This window comes from Corvus brachyrhynchos, unplaced genomic scaffold (assembly GCF_000691975.1).
Source record: "Corvus brachyrhynchos isolate BGI_N302 unplaced genomic scaffold, ASM69197v1 scaffold115, whole genome shotgun sequence".
NCBI classification, from domain to species: Eukaryota; Metazoa; Chordata; class Aves; order Passeriformes; family Corvidae; genus Corvus; species Corvus brachyrhynchos.
This window is the reverse complement of record NW_008239553.1, coordinates 23,578,758-23,596,928: the sequence shown is the minus strand read 5'-3', so window position 1 is coordinate 23,596,928 and position 18,171 is coordinate 23,578,758. Positions and strand designations below refer to the sequence as shown.

The 18,171-nt window shown below is 41.5% G+C and overlaps 1 protein-coding gene across 8 annotated transcripts in view; it reads right to left on the bottom strand.

Moving 5' to 3' along the window:
• The window catches only part of TTLL5 (tubulin tyrosine ligase like 5), a 129,142-nt gene that overhangs the window by 95,048 nt on the left and 15,923 nt on the right, over positions 1-18,171 (bottom strand). For all 8 annotated transcript variants that reach the window (XM_017742072.1, XM_017742073.1, XM_017742067.1 and 5 more), the window contains 6 exons: positions 11,902-12,003; positions 11,689-11,780; positions 9,528-9,635; positions 2,792-2,873; positions 1,828-1,889; positions 1,023-1,114 (listed from right to left, as the gene is read on the bottom strand). In XM_017742072.1, coding sequence (XP_017597561.1) covers positions 1,023-1,114; positions 1,828-1,889; positions 2,792-2,873; positions 9,528-9,635; positions 11,689-11,780; positions 11,902-12,003 — 538 coding nt within the window. The remainder of the gene's footprint in view (positions 1-1,022; positions 1,115-1,827; positions 1,890-2,791; positions 2,874-9,527; positions 9,636-11,688; positions 11,781-11,901; positions 12,004-18,171) is intronic.

Below are 18,171 nucleotides of genomic sequence, written 5' to 3'. Positions count from 1 at the left end.
TATATTTGTCTTAGAAGTTTCAGACTCAGACATGCATCCTAAAGACATTCACATCCCATCCTACCAGCTATTCTTCACCTCTCTCATGGTGACTAAAGACTCTGAGTTTTACAAGAGACAAAATATTGCAATTTCTGTGAGTTTTTCCTGTACCAAAATGGATAGTGTCTTGGTACACTGTCACTGAATAAAAATGACTTGTCATTTCCTAACTGAACTTGAGCTACACAGCCATGTTGCATGTCCATCACGGCACCATCAGCTGCATAGCTATCAGAGAACACCGTTCACCTATTCACCTAAGGAGAAATGTGTTGAAAGTCCACGTGACATAACAGATCTCCCTGCCTTTTGTGAATGCTCCATTTCCACAGATATTTATGGAATCCATTTCATAGACAAAAGAGATAGAGAACAACTGCCCTTCAGCATTACAGTGCTGAGAAAGCACTACCTCAACAGAAAAGGCAATGGGTAGTCGCAGCAAGCCACATGAGGCCTCAGTCCAATGATCCATGGGAGATTCCAAAAGAGAATGGGAAAGAAGCCTTAAACTTCAAATGCAAGAAGCTTGTCACCTAGAAGTAGGTCTTGGAGACATTCATAAAGCTCTAGGGTTCTGGAAGCTTATCGTCCACAACAAAATCAAAGTGGCTGGACAGCACAGAACTCAGACGTATCCCCTGAGTCTCTGAGAACCATAGAATGGTTTGGGTTGGAAAATCCTTAAAGGTCATCTAGATCCAACTCCCCTGCCATGGGCAGGGAACCTTCCACTAAACCAGGGTGCTCAAAGCTCCATCCAGCCTGGTCTTGAACACCTCCTGGGATACAGAGTCCACAAACTCTTTGGGCAACACGTTTCAGCGCCTCATCACCCCACACAGTTAAAAATTTCATCTTTCATATTTATGCTAGAAATCCAGATAATCTCGCTCACTGCTTCTCTCACCTGTTAGTCAAATTCAGTGAGAATGACTTCCTGCTATGCTCCTCAGCCAGGCCTTGTAAAACTCACTTACCTGCAGCTTCTGGTATGGATTTCTTCGGACAGTTTCAGATGAATGATAAATGGCCCGGTTTGACCGCTGGCCTGGATCCTGGCATACGAAGCCTATGGGCACCAAGAGCCACAAGAGAACTTTAAGACAGACAAACACTGAAATAATAATCTAGCATTCCTGTTCACAATCTTAGTCTATACATTACCTTCTTGTCCCTGCCCAAGGACCAATAAGGATGCTTTTCTTTTTTATACATTGCTTTGTTTAATCCTAAACTAAATGTAATCCTAAAACGTAATCCTAAAATGTAATTGCATTACATTTTTTGAATAAAAACTGTACCTTGCTTCAAGACCATAAATAAATGGGTTACTGAATAGCAGCACAGAAATAGACTTGGTTTCTTAAACAGCTGAGCAGGCTACCTGATGACAATTCTACTTCTTTCCATACTGGGGCAAACTGCATCAAGCAACTGAACTGAGATGCAAGGGATACTGTGCACAAGACAGTACTCCAGTTCTAGTAACCCAACCAAAACCCACACATTCAAGCTAAAAAATGCATGGATACTAACTCTGAAAGCTAAATAGAGAGTACTGTCTTCAAATACCAAATTAGGGACTCTTAAAACCACCTAAGCATCACAAACAGACAGATAATTCTGAAGTCTCCATATAGCACTTCTCAGTGCTAAACACAGTTGCTTACTCCTTAACTGGAGTTCACCTCTATTATACTCATCTAATAACATGCAGCTCATAAACCTACCTTCTACTGGTTATAATAAGGGAAAGACTGAGGATTTTTTTTTTTCACTCACCTACAAGAGTGAACATATCTGAGAGCATGCTAGCTTTGATCTTCAGGTCCAAAGGAGCATCACTGTCCCCACATGCAACAGAGGACAATAGGAATTATTTGTCTGGCATTAAATGAGAGGAATGCATCAGTATTCAGTATATCTCCCAATATAGTTTCTTTGCCTTCTTAACACAGGCAAAAACAACATAGGAAGAAAACTAGGTGATCTTCACATACATACGTAAAGATCAGAGGGCAACAGAATAATCTGTTTATCCTTTTTCCACAGCTTTTAGTGTCCTAATGCAGACTCATACAGCTTTGTTTAGACTCTCCTTGGGGCTAGGAATGTTTTCTTTGAATGTACATATGTTACATTTCATGAAGTAGATAAAAGTTGCTGTTGTAGAATTCTTAAAAACCACACTTAACTATGCCTCTTCCACATAAAATCACAGCTGAGAGATCTACAAAAATAAATCCTAAATTTCCATTAGAGCATGAGGGTCAGCATAAGGGCCAAGTCAACACTCACTCTTTAGAATTTATCTAATGAGAGTACTAGACCAAACATTTGAGCCCAAGCACTCATCTACATACTCAATTAAAGCATAATTGATTGAACTCTGCTTGGACTCCAAAATCTTAAAGCTTATATCAGCCAAGAAGGTTGAAACCCAACACAATAGTCTGGCAGAGCTCCAAAATTTATCTATGATGGGAGATTATGAAGTGTTAACAATAACAATGGAAGAGAAAAAATTAAAAAGTAAATGGAATCCCAACCAGGCTCTTTCAAAACCTATTGCTGCAATAAGTTTGCTAATGTAAAGGAAAAAAGCAAAGGAGTATCCTCTCTGCAAATCAGCAGTGGAACAAAATCTGCAGGAATCATGAAATCATGCCTTCCTAGGATCACAGGTTTCAAAGACAACCACCTCCAGCAACAGTCCCTGCCTCATATTAAGTTGGGAACCACTTACCAGGCCAATGATGGGGACAGGTTCACTTCCAACAGCCAGGGTTTCAGAGTGTCATCAATAAGGACATCAAAACCATAGAGCTCTGAAAACACAGCAGACACTGTAAGTTCACCTTACTGCATCTTTAAGCATTCAGGTAAGGTCCAACATTAGTCTCTATCAGGTCCTTTCTATCTAAATTATATATGTTAAATCCAGTAAACTCTCTAGGGATGAACAAATGATAACACTCCTCAAGTGGCAATTTTCATTTCCTCAGAATCAAAATTAAATATATTCTGTCTGTGGAGGAAAGAGGGAAAAAAAAATTAGTCTTAGGAAAGTATTATATAGAAAAACAAAAAACTCTTTACTGCCCACCAACTGTAGTTCATGCAGAACTCTACTACTTCCTTTCACATAGAATTGACACAAGCACAGCAGGTTCAATCTACTTCTTCCACTGGATCCTGGAAACAACAGAACTTCACTCTCCTTTTCACTTTTTAATCCCTTTATTCATTGTTCCAGTCAGCTAGAGAAAATCTTGCTTCTTTCAAGCATCAGTTTCTTTTCAATTATTCCTGTATGTTTTCTGCAATATCCCCATGGGGTTACAAGAGATTTCTCCTCGTCTACATAGACAACCTCCCGTAACTCTTCAGCTTATTGACAACTTGCCACTTTGCAGCAAACCACAACAGAAATATTTTTTCCTTAGTTTCTAAAACATTCATAACATATTACATCTGCTAGATGTGTTCTCCTCTGCACAGGTCAGATTGAAGCCAGCTTCCCATTCCAAGACTGATTTTACTATTTCACTCTATACTCACGTTCTCTCTAGTTTGGAAAGAGCTGCAAGAAGGATGCTACACAAAGATGAGTGTAAATCAGAAGTTGGCATTATTGCAATTCCCTCTTCCAGCACTAAGAAATGCGCTTAATAATCATCAGGGCAACTTAAGCAATTTTTTTTTTCAAAACACCACAAAACAGGGTGTTGGCATAGAGGGATTTTCATGGAATTAACCAGTTCCCTAGTGCGTGGAGTAAAAGCAGGAGAACTTCTTTGCCATGTTTCCTTCCTTGAATTCTGGCCTTGGCCTTTTGTTGCCTGCCTGACGTTGATGCTGGCTCTGGGGAGCTGGACCGCTTGACAAGATCTTCCTATGGAGACAGCTGTGCAAAAGCTCATGTAGTTTATAATGGAAAGTTAATGAGCTGGGGGGGGAAGCTTGGAAGGGGGGAAATGGCAGCAGAGTGAGCACTGCCTGCTCACTTTTCTGGAGTCTGTAGCCAGACATTAAGTGGGAAGCAAAACAGCAGAGAGTTAAAGACTTGGTTCACTCCAAAGAAATGAGGCTGAATCTACATTTGGCTCTCTTGCTCCCCAGACAGGAATAGCTGCAGTAGAGGGAAAAGGACAAGGTGGGGATTTTAAGTGTAAATATTAGCGAAGAATTTTGAACAGGAGAAACTTCTGATGACTTTAATACATTATTTCAAAATACAATCTCAGGTTTGGTGAAGACCCATGACTATTAACAGCACGGAAAACTCCAGTGGGTCAGCAGCTCATGCCCAAGGCAGAGAAGCAATGAGTGGGCCTGCAGCAGCTGCTGGTCTACAACCTTCCAGCCCCAGTCAGGAAGCAGTGCATTTTGTTTTGACTAGCTCCTGCTTCTTTTGCTGCTGGCCATTCCCTCCCCTGGCCCCTCAGAGGGCCTTTGCTAGTATTTTGGCTCCTCTGACTTTGTCCTCCTCTCCCACACAATTCTCTTGCAAATCACTTGCTCTTTAAAGCTCCATCTTTCCCACCCAGTTACTCATTCTGTCCTCTTTTATAAATGCACATGGGAAACCTCTTGACCTCAGCTAGCTCTAACCATGCTGTTGGAGCATCACATTCCTTTCCCTTGTGTCTGCCTTATTTATTAGGACAGTAAGTTCTTCAGGGTATCCCTGTTGACTCAATTCCATTGTTAAACACAAAATCTAATGCCACTTGCAATGACTTAGGGTCTCCTAGGAATCTCCACTGTTGCTCCATAATGCCCCAAGTTTCACATATTCCAAGTTGTATCTACAAGCCCTAGATAGATGTCTCTGCTACCTCGGGGCATCAGGAGCTATGTAATATCTATGTTCTGGCAACTGAATCAAACTCCACAGATTCTGTGTAGGGCTTAGCACAAAGATAACAGTCAGAAGTTTACCTAGAAATATCTTGCTGGCCCTCTTCAATATTTGGGAAATATACTTCCTAGATTAAACACAGTAGTCGTAGTACCCTTTCCACTGTGAAACTCCAATACCACTTGTTAAAATAAATACATAGGCAGGACAAAGATGTGGAATCACACAAGCATAAGGTTATCAAAAGTATATCCTCTGCAATTACCAACTTCAGCAAGACTACCATTTCCCTCTGCAGAGAGTAAAGAAAACAATGACTGAAAAACATGCCTCACACTGTGGCAACAGTAGGTTCATGAGAAGCCATCTAGTGCCACTATTGTATCCTCCTCCACTGCCCTCCTGGAGGCAGTTGTAGACTGCCCCTCAGCCATCTCCAGAATCAACAAGCCAAGCGACCTCAGCTGCCCCTCATCACTCTTGCCCTCAAGACTTTTCACCATATTGGTTGTCCTCCTTCTACATAAACCACTGCTTTCTTTGGTGAAGAGAAGATTACAGCTGAGCATAGCTCATCATTTATACCAAAATCAGACTCAGAATAATCCTTCAACTCTGAAGTCAGAAAAGCTGATAAAGCCATCTTCAAAGCTAACATCAAAGAATGGGAGTTTTGCTGCAAATTGGGCTGCCTTTGTAATCCTAATCTTACTGAGTAAGTCATCACCCACAAGGTGTAAACATGTTCAACCCAGAGTGTGATACCAGAGAGAGTGAAGAGGTTAATATCCCAGAAACCACTTTGGGATATCACTTAACTTCCCTTATAACACTATGCAGGGATAGACCCCCCATTCCTATAGAAGCTATGACTAGAACACCTATCCTCTGAACTCATTTTACCCTTCAGATTCACCTGACAGTTTTGTTAAATTTGAAGATATAGTTAAATTACAAAATCTACCTTGCTCATCTGCTCATGATGATTTGATGATCATCAGACCATCAAAATAACTGTCTTGAAGGCTACAGGCCTCCTGAATCTGATTGTAGCCAGAGAAGTCTATGAACAACCTTTTTCAGATTCCAATGGCATCTTTACGTACTGGCTTCAAAGCAAAGACTGACGGTAACACTATAAAAATAGAATGGATTAAGCTTTGCCAAAAAAAAAAGTAATGGTAAGGGAATCCCTGTTCAGCTTTTCTGTGACGTGACATGTCATGTAAGAAACCACAAAAACAGGGGAAATATGTATGGTATATGCATGGCTGCCTTAAGTCACTACGCATGGACTCCCCTCACATCAAGTAAGTGTGTGCAGAAATTCCTTAAGAATTTCAAATTTTTAGTGCCCTGCAAAAGTCATAATGGTGCAGGTCAACACTGTTCAAAACTACAAAAGGCTTCCCCAAATAGGTCAACTGCCACTACTAAGAAAGTTAAATGTTCACGAAAAACAGCAACACAGGTGGTTGAGAAACTGGTGATTAGATACAAATGAAGACTTTTTAAAGTATTTAGCTCCAGGTCAGCACCATTCAAGTTATACAATAGTTTATTGTTTGCTTTTATCTCAATATAGATGTGCTTAGAAACAAAAGGCTGACCAATTCAGCCTTAGGACACAGAAGCAGCTAAATACGGAACTCATTGCTTTGGTGGGATCAATATGCCCATTACCCTATCCTGGCCTGCCTTCTAGAGCGCAGACAAGCTCAACAGTGTCACAGCTGGGTTTACTAGAACTGTAAATGAAACAACAGGACTTAAACCTGTTGCTTCTTTAGGCTTACATTTCAGTGAGTGCAGAAAATGGTGCTACAGTGGCTGCTGGCAAAAATATGTGCTGCACCCAACTGCCTTCAATTCATGCCCTACTAAACCATCCCACAGGGAGATTTTCATTCTGCCTGAAAGCAGGTCTTACTGCCTTTTCTAGCCTACCCAGAAGTGCTTACTTCAGGAGGGAGAAAAATGCAGTCAGTAATCAGCTTGGGCATATGCAGCCCTATTGTACCTCCTGTTCCACACTGAGATGTCACATCCCTCAAATAAGTGCAAAATATAGAAAGGCTCCAGAAGTAACACTCGACTCAGCTGGCAACCAGCTTCAGGACAGTGCAGTGATTTGGAGAGTTGTAGCATGCCCTCCTCTGGAGTTATTTACTGGTTAAAACAATTTTTACTAGGAGCTTAATTTTACATAAGGAATTATTAGCTAATCACAAAGAACAAAATAGAGGTTTGGGATCACTTTGTTAATAACAGTGCATGAACAAGGCAAAAAAATCATGTAGTACTTGTAGTGTTTTCTGTGATGCACTTCAAAGCAACAAAACTGAGCATCCCAAGTCCTTTGAAAACTGATTATTGCTAGAATGCAGTAAATAGCTCACATTATATGGCCAAAATTGGACTCACTACACTCTTTACACAAACTGTCACCAGCACTGTGTTTTGACATTAGAAAATGAACCATCCTGACCTACCACTCTCATTTTCTAGGCAAGCATTGGTAGCAGGGACCAGCCTGTCTCACCAGTCTTATTTTACAAAATGAAGAAGCCATGGATAAATTCTCTTCCTTTAAATCTAGGAAACAAGTATATCACATATAAAAACATTTACTTGAGAAAGAACTGAAGGACGACAGCAGTACTAAACTGTTACAGAAGTAAAGCGAGCAATGTCACCTAGACAATTAAGTATTTGTGATTTAATTTTTAGTAAGAAAATGTCAATTGTACAGGAGTTCTATTCCCTAGAACAGCATTACAAACACTAGGATAAAATACAACTTAGTTATGTTTTTTAGAAGATTTCCAAACAAGACCCTTCTCTGCATCTGAATTTCAGATAAAGGTTTCTGAAGTCTGAGATACTTTTCACATGATCAGCCCTTATCAGGACACACACTCAGTTTCATTGTTCACAGCTCAGAATGAAAAAAAAAACAAAAACAAAAAACCCAGGCTCTTGTGAGACTCTACATGCTGCCTTGAAATCTTCATTCCCAGTTTTCTCCTTCATGCTAACAGCTATGAACTGAACCATTATGAGCATTTCCAGCTGAAACTGAATATTTACAACAAGGTTAAAAGTGGTACAACCAAAAAGTGTCAGAACAAGACACACAGATGACAAATGAACCATACAGCATGATGAAAGTTCAAATCCTTGAGACAAGGACCACCACTTAATTGTGGGGGAAGGTGGCAGAAAGTACTGAGCTCTGGAAATGCCTAAGTCTCCCTAGGGAAGCAGTATGGCTCCTACTTAAGCCCTCTTTCCTGGGAAGCTCTTAATTTATGTTTACACTGAAATAAACAGAACAAAACAGTTTATTTGTGGGGGACCATCTGAGAGGGTGGTTAGTGCAGCCCTGGGGAGGCAGCAGGAAGTGGGATAACCTCAGAGCCAGGCCCAGCAGAAAGTACATGAGGAACATTAGTTTCCATATACACAGCTCAGAGGAATCTAGAGATACAACTGAGGAAGGAAAAGGGAGAAGCCAAAAAAGAGGCAGCTAAAGTGGTTTTGGTGTGTCTTTTTTTTCACCTAGACAATAAAGTGCCATTTCACTGAGCCTATTATCTAACTCGTAAATCCCCGTGTATGACCAGGTCCTTCAACTTTGAACAAAGGCATGAGAGTCAGTCAGGAGAAACTATGGTGGGAGCGGTAGCTAGTTTTGGGAGGTAACTAAACAACCTATCAGTCATGGCTCCTTGATTCCTGACTGTCTTATCACCCCCAAATAGCCAAACATGCATTTGTGCTGGAGTGTTGAAAGCTGTGGAATTGTCAATACCTAAGTGTAATGCAAGGACCACATAAATGGATTTATTTTACCTGTCACAGCTAGTTTAAATATAAGTCCCAATACCTAAACACAAGATAGCTGAAACCAAGCTTGGCCTTTGGTTTAAGCACTGACTGCGACTTCATCTTCGTGCATGCATCCACATGAGTGAAGAACGGCTAGGAGCAGGAGGAGGCCTCTTTAGGGAAGGCTGGGAAGCAGCCACTGGAAAGTGGGAGAAGGCACACTGTGGTACCAGCCGCTGCTTTCTGGAGCTCGTCCCAGCATTGCAATATATCCCCCATTACTGCCCCCCGCCGCCACCGGCATTCCAGGCACTGCCACACACGTTCTCTCCCCGTCCTCGCTCGCACGCACGCACGCAGGAAAATGCAAAATTAAATTGCGCTAGATGGTTCAAGAGAAAATAGCAAATGCTCTAAAAACGTGTTTAATCACCCACAGCCGTTCTTTGCAAGGGCACCAGTAAATCACCAACTTCCCAGCACTTCCCCAAGTTCCCCTTCAAGTCCCTCTCATCATTATTACATTTTCATTTTCTAGCACAAGATTATGATCAATGGCACTGACACAGGGTGAACTAAGATTCACTGGCCCCTGCCCTCACCGAGGTTTATGCTGAAGAAAATAAACAAAACAAAACAACCAAAATAGGATCCAGCTTCCCTGCAAATAGGGAATGCGTATTTCTTCCCTGCAATGGGGAATGCGTATTTCTCTCTAGCATGACAAAACTGGAGGTTCCAAACAGTATTCAAGAGGCAATCAACAAAGACGTCCCCAGTGCCTTACCAAAACAGCTGCCGCGATGTGAAAGAAAACTTTTACAAGCTGAAGCAATGGACAGCTCAGCAGAAACTAGTGTCTTGATAATCAGGTCCTCCACGTTGGCCATCAGCACTGCAGGGGGAGGGAGGCAGGGGATGAAAAAGGAAGAAAGTAGATTGTGAAGTAACACACAATATCCAGAAAGGCATGAGAATATGTATATGGAGACACACCTTTGTGAATCAAAGCACATGAGACCCTATGGACGACAAAGCAATGATGCTTGGAAATCCATGCAAGCCTAAGTATATAGAGACATGCATAGTATCCTAGTGCAAAAATACTCACAAATGAGAATGTGAGAATGATAAATGTGAGTGTATGTACAGTGCAGGTAAGCAGAAACATATGGCAAACACATCAGCACAAGTCAGCTGGAGTCTGACCGCTGCCCACTCAGAGTATTAGGAAGGATTAAACAAGAGTGGGTTAGTGAGATAAGCCCTCAAACTTACAGAGAATAAGCCATAGCCACTGAGAGATAAAAATCTTTCTTGTGAACTTTTATGAGATAAGTGTTTTGTGTGACACTGCACCTTCCTCTAAAGCAGCTGTTCCCATACCAAATTTCATAAATCTTTTCAAAATTATATGACTGGTGACAGCTCCCAGTCCTGCTGACCTATAGATAACCCACAGTAAGAAAGCACTCTCCAGCTCCAGCATGAGCCTGTGAACAGAACTCAGGAACAGGAATCTAAGCAGACAGAGGAAGCAAAAGGCAAGAAAAGATGCACATTAGACGTAGACCTGGATTCTACACTGGACTTGGGATGAGTCATGCAATAGAAAGAACACCACACTGGTTTTGTTTTCAAGGACAAGCAATAGAGAAGTGAGAGGAGGGAGAAATGAACAAATACTGGAGTCATAGGCTCAAAAGTTAGTAAGGATGAAAGGACAGCCTTCCCCACCCCTCAAAGGGAGCACAAGCAAATCCACACAGACATTTGGCAATCCCTGCTTCAAAGAATATCTTCTACAAACCACTTGACTAGAGAGTTTACTTTAGGTCTACAATTACTATTTCTCATGCTCAGATGACATGCAGAGACCTGAACAATTACAGAAAGAGCATGCAAGCAAATTCAGATGTGAACTTCTGTACCAGAAAACAACTAAGTGAAACCAACACAGCATGGAAACATCCCAGCACACATAAACAACCCAGAGCACAAAAACCCTGCCAGCCCAGACAAGGCCAGCACTTTTCAGCCAGCATTCTGCCTCCCTATGACCAGAACCAGATGCATCAGAGAAAGGTGCAAGTCTTATAATGGATAGTTAAGGAAATCTGCTTGCATTGCTCAGTAGTTTACTTAATTATTAAGAGTGTGTATTTTATACTTGAGGTTGGGGTGAGGTGTGGAGATGTATCAATATTACTAACTATGCATTCACAGCTTGCTGAACACATATGGTGCAAGGGATTGGACAGCCATGCACGCATATGATGGAAAAAAAGTCTACTTCCATCTGAAAGCCAGATTCAAACCCCTTTCTCCAACATTCAAGTCTTCCTTGGCAACATTTGCAATATGGGCCATAGCTGCCATCAGTAGTTTTACTGATGCCTCAGTATCACAGGTAATTTATCCCTTAAAGGATATACTTGGATTCTGCTCTGCAGATGCAGTTACTCCCAGCAGACCTGGCAAAGGTGTGGAAGAGGGAGCTATTTTATGAGAAACACAGACTAAATGAAAACACTCAGCAAAAACCTGAGCCATGGAAAGATGACACCACATCCAAGAGTCATTCAAACTGGCACAGTTGTCCAGAGGTTGGTCACTCATCAGACTGAACAGGCCATGGGAGCAGTAGAGGGAGGGAAGCTTTTAGAAGGAATGGAATGACCTTAAGAAACGGGAAATGTAGGTAAAATATTAAGAAACACACCCTGAGAAAGTCTCAGAATACTAGTTGCAAGAAGGAAGGGGTTAGACCTTATCTCTGGGGATAGGGAATAAATGCACAGCTCTAGTGAGTAAGGAACAGTGCTTCCCTCCACCCTGCTCTGGTGCTAAATGGGATTTGCTGGGGCTCTTCCTTGACTTCTTAGAATTCACACTAGTGAGATGATCAAGATCCAACAAAGACATAAAATAACAACATTTCTACTGACCTGCAGTGTCTCTCCCCTCTTGTTTTAAGTACCTCAGCATTGCACTCATGCTCCACTTGTTTCCATAATCCTCTACTTCAGGATCATCACAGCTAAAAATAATGAAAGAAGGAGATTAAACACCACTGGCCTGCCGCTATGGGTCAGCATTAGACCAACATAGGTAAACTGACCCAGCCTCTAGAGAGTAAGTTCCATTTTCCAGCCAAGTACCTGACATAATCTCCACTCTTCTTGTTGACACTGTAGTTGGTCAGATGCATGAACTGGTTTTTAATGTTCTTGGATGCCTGGTCATACCTCACTGTTGCAAATCTGCAAAGAGGAATAAAAATTCACAGTGTTTCTTGAACAAGTGGCATTCTTGCTAGATACAGCAAGCATGTCACTACAAACCACAGACTACCACACAGACCACTCAACAGCAACAGCTAGGGAGAGAATGCATGTAATGAAACTTCATCAAATGCAATCTTTCCTTACAAAAAATACAGTTTATCCTCAAAGGACATATCAAGCAAAAAATAATGTAATAGAATGTGAATATAATGTAATAGAATAGTTGCAGCTGGAAAGGACCTACAACAGTAATCTAGCCCAACTGCAATCATTTTCTTATACTACATGTAATCCTAATTCAATACATATTTTAGGCCTCAGACTTTGGAGAAAAATAAATTTTAAAAAAATTGAGGGCAGAATCCAGAGCGTCTGGTTGGTAGAATGACCAATATGAGCCACTGATAATCACCACAGCTCATAACAGCAAGCATGTTCCAGTCCAAAAAAAACAGCAACAAAAAATCAACAAGAGAAAAAACACCTTCACTCTGACAATCCTCCTGTACCACAAGAGCTTAAGATGCCAATGTCTCAAAAGAGATAAAGGGAAGTAAGAAAGGATAAGGGGAGAGTCAAACACAGGCTGTCCAAAGAAGCCCCAGCAGGAGGAGAAGTATGTACCAAGGAGAGCAGGGTTAGCTGCATAACAAGTAGAGTAGATATGGGGGAAGCCTCAATGCAGGAAAAAGAGACAGGATTCAGGAAAAATGGAAGAGGGAGAGAAAGTTGGATCATCTGGTTATGCAATGAAATAAGGTCCAGAAAAGAATGCATCTCCAATTTTTTCATTAACAGTCATCTCTCTTCATCTTTCCCTAATTATTTTCCAAAGTTCAGAAGAAGCTGAACTATACAAAGACAGCTAACAAGTTACACACACACAAAAAAAATCCTTCCTTTAGAAAGAACTGCCAAAAAACCAAAGATCTTATTTCTCACTTAAAATGATGCCACTACTGCCCTCATTTGGCAGCCATTTTGAGAAATACCTGTTGCCGTAAGAACTATACCAGCAAATCCATGAAAATGCTTAAACTTATCCTTAAACACACATGTGGAAGGCAGGGGGGAAAACAAAGCACCCATGATATAACTAATTTTAAGTGGCAAGGTTAAAAGAGTGAAAAATATTTTGCACCGTATTTTTCTCAGCTTTAACTACATATGAAGTAAGAGCAGCTGGCAACAAAAGCATTTGGAAGTTTGGATCCCCTTTCCACATATTTCCACAGCTTAAAGTATTTGAATTTCTTTTCAGGTTAACTGTAAGTTTCCTGGATTTAGCACTTCTGTTTTGAAAACAGTGACAAAAGCCCTATCATATATTTTGTTCTTAATTATGACTTCATCATCTCCAACTTAACAATCATTTACTGGCAGCATACTGAAAGTGTTTGTTGAATTATACATTCAGCCAGATCCTGGAAGATATTGAGCGCAATCAGAGAGCCATTTCAAGTCATGGCTCCTTTGGTACTTTCAAGCAGAGGGCAGTTAGGTTCACCATGCTTTTCAGCTTATGCTTTTAATTTGTCATCCTTAAATATGAGAACAGGAACCCCTGGCAGACACAGACAATACTCTAAACCACAGTATTTCTGTACCTTCAAATGCTTGCCTTAGCTTCCTTCTACAGAGGCCATCCTTAATTACTAGGTGGTCTGAGCTCCATGCTCAGAATTTTACATTTCCTTGGGGACTGCTTATTCAGAAGATATTTCACTGTGCTCTAGAGCTCTCAGTACATAAGCTTTCTCTTTTACTAGGATGCTACCATCTTGAAGGACATCATGGGGAACTTCAGCAGTGCACCGAAAACCTCCAAAGCATTAAATTACTTATATCTACTATGAAAAAAGTCCAAGCATTAAACAATATAATCCAATGCTTAATACATTCACCCAGAGCTGGTTTGACCAGCCTGCAAATGGAAAGTCCAAGCTATTTCTAGAGCTTCTATCAATAGCCTCTGGATGTCAGAACAGTAACAGATCAGAAGTATAATGCTAGCAAATAGCCCACACTCCTTACACTTTTGTGCTTTGCACTTGCTTGAGATGGAAGAGTATTACTACCTCTGAAATACCAGTCACAATTAACTTCAGTACTCTACAATTCTACAGCTTTTCAGAATATACTTTACTGTATCTTTCTTCCACTGTAGTAACTATGCTATTCATCCACCATACTTGTTCTGTCCAGGAAGGACAAGAGACTTGCATGCTACAGAATATGTCTTGCTTCAGCAGAAATTTACCTGTTACTTTAGAGAAACCAAGGTCATAGGAAAAGGCCTTACAGTAATAGTGAAAAGTAGAAAAACAATGCTTGTAAAATTTTCAGGCTGTTAACCCGAAATTAGAATAAACTCTTGAGGAATCATTATAATCTTTTAGAAGATGATTTCGTTTCAGGCCAACACTCTTTTCCAATTTCATTCTGGGCCACTATTAAGAATAGAATATAGGCTACTTAAAAGATATGAGCCAAGATCCTAAAAGCAATTCAAAAGCTATATGCTAAGCAGTGACAGAAAATACAGGGCAGGCCTCATGTTTTCCCAGTAACAGAACTTACCACTGGCATATGCTGCAATATTCTGCATGAACTATTTTTCTAAACACTAAAGGCTTCATGCCCAGGTGTCTCATATTGCTATAATCCAGCCAAAGAGTGATGAAGGCACAAGTACATGAGTCCAGATCACCATCTGCCAGGATAGGACTGTTTCTGAGCCAAAGCATTACTCATGGATGCTGCTATGTGGGAGCCTGCAATCAGACAAGAATCCAAGAGCACTCCTAAACCAGAGGCTGGACTGTCCACATGTGGAGGCCCATCTTCAGCCAAAAGAGACCATTTTATCAAGGGAAACTCATCTAAACACTATCTTCTGCTTACTAATACCATCTTTTCTTACTCTGCTTCAAGCAACTGTCATTTTCCCCCACTGTGATCTGTTCCTGTCCAAGTTCTGGACTACTCCGTAGGCCCTGCAACGCAGAGACCCAACACACTTAACAGGCATTGCTGATAAAGTGTGTGTGGGCTGAGTGGTTCAACAACCAGATTCACACTGCTTTTAATTCTTACACAGAATTTTCCTGCAGGACTTGTCAAGTGGAAAAAAAAAACTAGGAAAAGGTAAAATTTTCCACTATTAGTCAGACAGGAAGGTTTTCTGCCACTTCAGTGCATTCTTCTGTCCCCACTTCATCTAAACCAGCAGTTCTTATTGTTAACAATGTGAAATATTATGCAGGTAGCCAAGAAAGGAATGGATGTCTGTTCTGTATCCACCATCAGAAGGATATCAACTCTGTTTTGGCCTGAATTCAGATTTGCTTTCTCTGTAACTGAAGTTCTAACCACCAGTTTTCAAAGTTGGATGACTGAACTTTCTTTTGCCTATGTACTTGGAGAGGGTGCAGAGGAGACAGGTAGAAGATGCAAGAGGAATGGTCCTCTCTGATAGCATCAACCTGGGTCATCTCTGAGATACTGATTACACAGAGATAATACCGTTCACAGCAGCAAGAACATAGGAAGCATCTTGTATGGGGAATTATAAAGTAGAATTGGTTTGCGAGCTGTAAAACCTGCCTGCAGAGGCACATGGCAGCACAAAGGAGCACATGGCGGCACAGAGAGGCTTGTCTCCACCGGACCCTGGGGAGACATGGCAGAGCCCTAGGGAGAGGAGCCTGCCAGGAGCTGACAGACGGGTGAACAGCGAGTGACCACCCCATAAGAGGACATTGAGAAAGTGTGTTGCTGATGTGGCAACATGGGATAGGTCATGCCATATAAGGAAATACTGTGCCTTAGCAAAGTGTATAAAACCAACACAGTCCTTTGAATTAACGATTCAGATCCCCTGCCGGTCAGGGTCCATCATTCAATCGCCAACAACCTTCCATGTCCTGATGTTATGTACTGCTTGTATTCACTGTCCACAATGAACTGCAAGTGATACTAAAGATACTCACTTTCATTAACTTGTTTACCTGGCCTTACTGCAGTCCCATTCTCTCAAAGATCCTCCCCTTCTAATGAATTTTGTCCTTTTAAAGACTGAGGAAAGGGCTAAGTTAAGAAAATTAAGGACATATTCTAACATGGTATACAAGAGATTAGATTCCAAAAGCCTCTACGCAGAAATATTATAGGAGAGCTTTTACCCCAAAACTACAGCTAGAAATAGGAAAGGTTAAATTGAGGTTGACGCTGCACTGTTCAGTTTCCACACAAACTGCTGCTTCCCAGGCAGAAGTAGTAGCAATCATATTGAACAGCCATGGCAGCCTCCCTCCCTTGCACTGCAGCTTCTCTTTCCCCAGCAGGACAGAGGAGATGCGCTTCATTCTGAATTCAAAGCTTAGACTAGAGAAGTGACACTCACACATTCCTTTGTTCTGATACATCTGCTCATGTCTCAGCTGGTCACACCCAAGTCACGCAGGCGGATGCCATCTTAGATGAGGGCAACAACCCATTCTCTACACCAAAAACTACACACTGCTACACAGCTCACCATCACCAACAGCACGTTTCCCTTCCCTCTAGCTTCTTGGCTCAGAGAGGAAGAAAGAGCAATCAAAAGCAAGCAAAAGACTGGCAGTAGTAGCAGCAGGTAGCCCGGGAGCACAAAAAGAAAATCAAGGGAAAAATCCTGACTAATTCCTTCAGACTCCAGAATTATGCTCAACCTCCAGACTAACCATGTAACATCTGGAGACATCCCAGCTCTCTGCCTCCTTGTCATGCTTCAATTTCACCTTTGGTATTCAGATACTGACAGATTCTAGTCTTCCCTCCTTTTCTTGTAAGAGTTCATTAAAAGCCTAATGACCACACTTAAGCTCCACCTTCAAAAGGTCACCTTCTCCACAAGTGCCAATGCAAGCTTTTTCCCTGCTCACCTAGCAATCTACAAAACATGTCAGAGCTCACACTGAAAAAGTCCCCAAATCCACCACACCAAACTTTGGCCCATAATCCACACCTCTACACCACCTTAGCCCAAACAACTACATTTTTACTGTCAGTTTCAGGCAGGACATTACCCAAGGGATTGTACAATGCTCTTTGCCTTATCTCCAGAATTACTTCAGGAAATGAATTAACCACAAGGTAAAGTTTGCAAGTCATTTCAGGAACATATAAACTGGATCATTAAATATTTACAGAAGATGTTACATGGTTTTGCATGAAACTTGACAGCTCTGGAATGCTTATTTGAGGCATCTAGTCAGAGCCTGGGAAAGGAAGAGGAGAAGAGAAAAGACTCTGGAGTGGGAAGAAGGAAAGAATAGTTAATCCCTCTTCTCTCAAATGAGTGCTACGAAAAAGCACACATTATGATAGACTTTTCCATGACTGCACACAGAGTTCCTGCATAAATGTCCTGGAAATAATCGCTGTAGTGCTTTTACAAGCATGCTCCTCACGTTTTACGCTTGGAGTCACTTTCGCAGTCCCTCATTCCTCCCCATGGATCAGACTTTAGCCTCCCCGTTAGTCTATTAGCTGCCACTTTGTTTAGGGAACATAGTTCCCTTACAGTACAGGACAGAAAACAGAAGTCTAAAGACCATCACAATCCCCCTACCTCCAACATTAATATGTTTCACAGCATCCACCCGATAGGTCAGTTAGCAATCGAGTATGAACAGGAGCTAAATCTTGTCAGGGAATTACTAAACATAAAAAGGAGCTTTTGTGACTCCTCTTCGATGCCAGTTTCGCTAATCAAAGCTGAATAAAATTACTCAAACAGTTCTATGTTAAAGAACAAGAGCCAGGAGCAGTTTTACCAGATGTCTGCAGGAACAGGGGGGAAAAAAGACTTTTTTTAATCTTTTCACAACAAATTTGCATGTTTTCATCTTATGCATTGCCATTAACAAGATTTTGAACCTTCAGAACACAAGAAAATACCATAAGGTTGACCAAGCACTGGCACAGGTTGCCCAGAGAGGTTGTGGAGTCTCCCTCCTTGGAGATACTCAAAAGCCATCTGGACATGGTCCTGGGCAACCAGACCTAGGTGGCCCCACTTGAGCAGGGGGGTTGGACCAGATCCCTTCCAACCTCATCCACTCTGTGATTTGGTGAACCTCTCATGTTCTGTTTCTCATC